Below are 6,398 nucleotides of genomic sequence, written 5' to 3'. Positions count from 1 at the left end.
AGGCTTAAGGCAAGGGTTTTTTTCACTGCATGATTCTTCTTCACTTTTCTGGTCTAACACAATCAGCACACAAGAATCCAGGCTCTCAAAGGTTTGCCTGATGCGCAGCAACTGTGAGGACAAACGATGAGTGTGGTGAAAACACAGATACAAAAGAGCTCTGCAACACAAGTCTCCCCAAATGGGAAAAGAGTAGTCCAGGAGTGGAAACCTTGGAGATGGCAAGGAGGGTGTTCGCGTTTCTCTGATGAAACAGAATGCCTCAAAACAACCCAGGGTGAACACAATGGGAGATGAAAACAGTTAAACTTTGTAAACTTAACAAAATACAGATGAGATGGAATAAACAGAAAAGAGGTGGTTTGAAAGTGCTTATTGTTCACAGCCTTGGGAAAGTAAGAGATCTACTTTGGTCTTTGAATTATTATAGTGTCATCTGTTTTGCCTAAGTAATGAACGCTCATTTTCCAGTTTATAAAATTCACAATGATTCACAAAACATGTCTAACAACGATGCATTCCCCTTGTCTGGCTGGAAAGTTATCTTGGGTAGGGTCCCAAGAATTACATACATCCCAAAGGAGTAAAGCCCCCATGGGGCGTTTACCTGTGCTTCTGCAGATACATCCTACCTGTTTTGGCATTTATAATGAAACTGGAGTTCCAGTAAGTTTCTAGGCTTTCCCCTCTCTTTAGAAAGACTGCCTAACACCTTGCTAAACTTACCTTTCTGCTATTTAAACCCTTACATGTACTGTTTTCCCTACATATAAAAACAGATTATCAGCGAAAACTTTTGAAAGTGTTTCCCTCCTCAGCCTTCTCTTATTGAGACTAACTACACATCCTCCTATTTAAGCCAGGTTTTTTAGACTTTCATTGTTCTTGCTTTTGTCTGGATTCTCTGTAATTAATCCACCTCTTTGCTGTAGGACAGTGCCCAGAACTACATGCAGGATTCCTGAGGAGGCCTTTCTAAGAGTGTCAGAATGAAAAGATCATGTGAAACAGTAATTCCACCACCTGCTCAATTCAGACACATGGCGTGGAAGCACCCCTGGTGAGGCATCATGCATTCATGAAAGCAGAAAGACCATTCACAACAAACCGCAAACACAGACTGCTGAAAAACTGCAGTTAGAAACCATGCAGCGTTCTATGTGAATTAACAACTTACACAGAGCAGGCAGGTCTTATGACTCCTGGGAACAGCAGACTAACTACTATCTACTAATTATGCTAACTACTTCATAGATCAGGAACATCAACAAACTCAAAGTGTTCAATGTTGTGTACAGCCAGCACGTGTATGTTTTTCAAAGCCAGAGCACGAAATGTACTCAAATAGCCCTATCAAATACCAGTTAGCAAATGTGTCAGAGAATCTTACAGGCTGGTCAGTGGGGTAAAAAAGTAACACTAAAAGCAGGTGTAAAATCATAGCTCTGCAACTGAAATCACAGACAGCGTAAGAAGACAATAGTAAGTGACTAAGTACCAGCAGAGTACCTGCAGCGTAATGGACTAGTAATGGAGCTAATTCAGACAGGGGTAGTACTGTACAGTGGGTATGAAGATGGTGAGACATCTCAATGTAGCCTCTGGATACAGCGTGTGAACTGAACACAGCGTTGCATTAGTAATTGGGCGTATGCTCAATGCATGCATAAAATGGTTCATCACATGGAGAGTGGTGCTCTTGGGTTTGCTGATCAGGTGGACTGCACTCTGTTTTACCAACATACCAAGCAGCCAATGTGAACTCCAGTATTGAGCTGTGCAAATGCATGAGACTGTATGAATATTGTCCTTGCTTCAGATCTAGGCTTTTTAGACTCTGGAGCCACCACTGACAACCAAGGAGGTGAGGCATACTCCAGAAGGTGCAGACAACAAGCTCAAAAAGCATCTTGAGTGTCTTGAACATCTGTCAGGTTCTTTCCCCTAGTACTACAACTGTAGCGTCCCAAAGCCTGCTCCATCAGTTCACAGGTGCAAATCAACTACTGGCCAACAGCAGATCCCCAGGCCTCCAAGGATGCAAACACAGCACAGGCATTTCTCACACAACCACACAAACTTCAAAACAGCTCCAGCAAAACAACATGCCATTACAATTATCAATTAACAAGCCACCAAACTTTGCAAGATTGCAGATGAAGGCAGCATATGCTCTTAGACAATAGGAAAACTCTCACTGTCTTCAGGAACTCGGGAAAGTGCTTGTCTCATCCTAATGACCTGCACCATTCAGACTTTCAGGCTCAGAAGCAGTCCTGCACAGAAGGAAACTTCTGTATGGAAGTTTATGCTACATCATCACACTGATTCCTTCATCTGCATTCTTCACCTTCTCTGTAGTGGCAGCAGAGAAAGAAGAAATTAATTGGTATGGAAAAATATTAATATCGGGCATTAACATAACTTCTCTCTCAACAAGTACACTTAAGAGTCTCACCTCAGCATACTAATATGGACAGGACCATGTTAACTAGCAATTTGCATTAGATTAGCAGTTTGTTAGTGTATTGCTGCCTGCTCTATTCATAAGGGCTCTGCCATACCCTGTGTACAGTCCAGAGAGACACTTGCAGGTCCTGCCTGACAAACCTGATCTCCTTCTACAACAGGGCCACCCGCTTATTGGATGAGGGAAAGGCTGTGGATGTTGTCTGCCTTGACTTCAGTAAGGCCTTTGACACCGTTTCCCACAGCATTCTCCTGGCGAAACTGGCTGCTCGTGGCTTGGATGGGCACACGCTTTGCTGGGTAAAAAACTGGCTGGATGGCCGGGCCCAAAGAGTTGTGGTGAACGGAGTTAAATCCAGTTGGCAGCCGGTCACGAGTGGTGTCCCCCAGGGCTTGGTTTTGGGGCCACTCCTGTTTAACATCTTCATTGATGATCTAGATGAGGGGATCGAGTGCACCCTCAGTAAGTTTGCAGACGACACCAAGTTGGGTGGGAGTGTTGATCTGCTCGAGGGTAGGGAGGCTCTGCAGAGAGACCTGGACAGGCTGGAGCGATGGGCTAAGGCCAGCTGTAGGAGTTTCAATAAGGCCAAATGCCGGGTGCTGCACTTGGGCCACAACAACCCCCAGCAGCGCTACAGGCTTGGGGAGGAGTGGCTGGAGAGCTGCCAGTCAGAGAGGGACCTGGGGGTGTTGATTGACAGCTGGCTGAACATGAGCCAGCAGTGTGCCCAGGTGGCCAAGAAGTTCCAATGGCATCCTGGCTTGTATCAGAAATAGTGTGGCCAGCAGGGACAGGGAAGGGATCTTACCCCTGTACTCGGCACTGGTGAGGCCGCACCTCGATGACTGTGTTCAGTTTTGGGCCCCTCACTACAAAAAGGACATTGAATTACTCGAGCGTGTCCAGAGAAGGGCAGCGAAGCTGGTGCAGGGTCTGGAGCACATGTTGTACGAGGAGCGGCTGAGGGAACTGGAGTTGTTTAGTCTGGAGAAGAGGAGGCTGAGGGGAGACCTCATCGCCCTCTACAGCTACCTGAAAGGAGGTTGCAGAGAACTGGGGATGAGTCTCTTTAGCCAAGTAATGAGCAATAGGACAAGAGGGAATGGCCTCAAGTTGCACCAGAGAAGGTTTAGACTGGATATTAGGAAGCATTTCTTTACAGAACGGGTTGTTAGGTGTTGGAATGTGCTGCCCAGGGAGGTGGTGGAGTCCCCATCCCTGGAGGTGTTTAAGAGTAAAGTTGACTTAGCGCTGAGGGATCTGGTGTAGTTGGAAACTGTCAGTGTTAGGTCAATGGTTGGACTGGATGATCTTCAAGGTCTTTTCCAACCTAGACGATTCTGTGAAATTCTGTGAAATTATCAGACTTCCAGGAGGCCTCCTTGCTGCTTAGCTCAGACCTACACCAGAATTAGACTAAGAAGGTGCAAAATGTCTTACATGCTTAAACAGCTTGTTTACTCAGAATACTTGTATGCATTTTCTTTCTCCCATCCTAATATTACGTATATTCTGCACGTTTCAACTCATGGTTCCCTTTCTGTCCAGTCTCCTTTACCCGTGCAGACAGCATGCTGGCAGAATTTCTTAGCTTAGCTTGTGTATTACTAGAAAGACTATATAGCTATGTGCAGCAGAAAAATTCCTTCTGCTGGCAATCACTTTGGAAAGCTTTAATACTGTGTTTAACAATCTTAAGGGACTATGGCAAGCAAACTCAAATCTAGGTAGCAGACTCTGAACAATCATGTCTACACCTCCTCTAAATGTTTCTAAGGCCAAAAATAAAGTAGGCTCTGAAATAGGCCAAAAATACTGTGTTCAGAGGACTTTAAGCACCAGTCCACATGCTTTATAGGACACTGCTTGCTCCTGTCTCCAGGGAGCAGCCGTCCTTGAAAGTTTCTCAGAAGCATACATGAAAATGAGCTATCAAAAAGAGGGAAAGGAATGCACTGAATTTAGCAACTGGTTGGTGGGGTGGAGTGAGGAGGGGAGCAGAGAATTCAGAGAAGTGGTATCATTGCTAAAGAACAGCAGGCAGACTAGTAAACACGTGAAGTTAAGCCCCGCAAATGCACTCTCCCAAACAAGGCACTTTCAACTATTCAACTTTTATAAAGTTAAGGAAGGGGGAAAAGTCCACCAATAATGCATGTCTCTGACACTAAATGCAGAAATATTGAGGACTGCTTCCATGTTTCCCAAAATGCTCGTTAAAGAAGAAGGGACAGCTCTGAGTAATAGCTCTGAGATAAAAATCCCCCCAAATTAGGGAAAGATCACAAGAACAAAAGTAAACATTGTTTTATTGATAAATGGCTTTTTTAATATTTTCACCCAAACATTCTAGCATTACAATGGTAAACAAAGTGCAGATTTTCAGGAAGTCAACTGAAATCAACAGAATCCAAACTTGTTAAACAAACCCTTTTCACAGAACACAGATTTTTCAATTTTATCACCTTTAAGTCTCCAAGGCCATATAGTAGTTATATTTCTCTTCAAAGCCTGTTACTTATTTTATTGCTAAAGAATCTGAGCTGCTACATTCAAGAAGTGGTGATTAATCATCCTTTGAAAATTCCACAAGACTTTGAGACACAAAATCATGAATCCATATATCAGTATCTGGAAGAGATGTGTCCACGAGAAAAGTCACTATTTTTCGATCCCAAGAGTTAGTGCTTTCATTAACTGACTGTATCTGTGCCACCAAGGGTTTCTTCTCTACAAGATTCCGAAACACTATTGATGCCTCTTCTGACCACTGCTGGCTTTTCACTCCTAGGACAAATGTAAAGCAAAATAGAAGGTCATTTATAGACTAGACCAATCTGAATGATTAAGTTTATAAAGAAGTGGGAGGAGTTTAAATACTTGAGAAACAGATGTTCAAGTACTACTGTATGCAGCTTAACTCTAGAAAAGAAACACAAGCTCACTCATCTCCCACACAAACAAGCTTAATTATTACAGAGACTAGGCCATTTATTTTTTCTTGAAGTCTAAAGATATGGAAAAGTTTGCAGAAGTGAAAGGCAAATGCACTGACTCATTGAGTAATTCAAAGTATATCAGCTGCCATGCATGATCAAGGCATGTTAGGAAACATGACTAAAAGGAAACTAAAGGTCCTTTCAAAACAAACTTATTTCTTTGTCTTCTGCCTGAGGCTGCTGAAATTATTTGTCCTGTTGGCCTTGCTTTAGATTAAATTTTCTTCACCTCAAAGCAGCATTAGCTACTAAAACATCTCCCAAACTAGATCTGCAGAGAGCAGAAACAAAGAGAAATGCTACCTAAATGCCTCACAACTTCCGCTATTTTTTTGAGAGCAGCATCCCACAAAGTCAAGTCTGCTGATGGATGTGATGCTAGAACCCAGACAGGTTTTTGAATATGGCTGTAACACACCAAGAAAGAAGGGGCTCCTGCAGACTTGGAATTCAGTCTCCCCAGAACACCGCTGGTGTACAGCATCTAGACACATGGGGCTCAAATACTGTGCATGAATACCCAAGCAACAACTTATGGGTAAAACAAGCAAAACAGCAAAGTGACAACACTTTGCTTTTACTACTAGCAGCAGCTTGATGCTGACAGGACAGGACAACACAGGAACACAGCTCCCTGCAGGTTACAGATCCAAGGAGAAGTTAACAGACCATCAGCAGTTAAGAAGGGTAATTAACACTAGGAAAGGCTGGTGGGGAAGCAAATGGGATTTTACAAGGAAATAGACCAGAGACTGAGAGGTAGCAGAGAGAGAAAAAAGTGGAAGAATAGCAAGACAATAGTTACCAGTCTTTTGGGCTCAGCTGGCCTGATCTGACAATATGAAGCAGCTCAGAGGCCAACTTAACTAGGTACTTGGGATTCTGTGAAGCAGGAAAATTGTATGACTTGCAGGCTTGCTCAGCTG

The 6,398-nt window shown here is 43.5% G+C and overlaps 1 protein-coding gene across 8 annotated transcripts in view; it reads right to left on the bottom strand.

Annotated features, from left to right (window-relative positions):
• Nucleotides 1–4,765: 4,765 nt before the first annotated feature.
• The window catches only part of TDRD7 (tudor domain containing 7), a 53,184-nt gene continuing 51,551 nt past the window's right edge, over nucleotides 4,766–6,398 (bottom strand). For all 8 annotated transcript variants that reach the window (XM_074813796.1, XM_074813794.1, XM_074813799.1 and 5 more), the window contains one exon: nucleotides 4,766–5,260. In XM_074813796.1, coding sequence (XP_074669897.1) covers nucleotides 5,167–5,260 — 94 coding nt within the window. In that variant the 3' untranslated portion in view covers nucleotides 4,766–5,166. The remainder of the gene's footprint in view (nucleotides 5,261–6,398) is intronic.

The sequence above is a fragment of the Strix aluco genome, chromosome Z, assembly GCF_031877795.1.
Source record: "Strix aluco isolate bStrAlu1 chromosome Z, bStrAlu1.hap1, whole genome shotgun sequence".
Lineage (NCBI taxonomy): Eukaryota > Metazoa > Chordata > Aves > Strigiformes > Strigidae > Strix > Strix aluco.
Note: the sequence above shows the minus strand (reverse complement) of the source record. Positions and strands in the feature narration are given on the sequence as shown.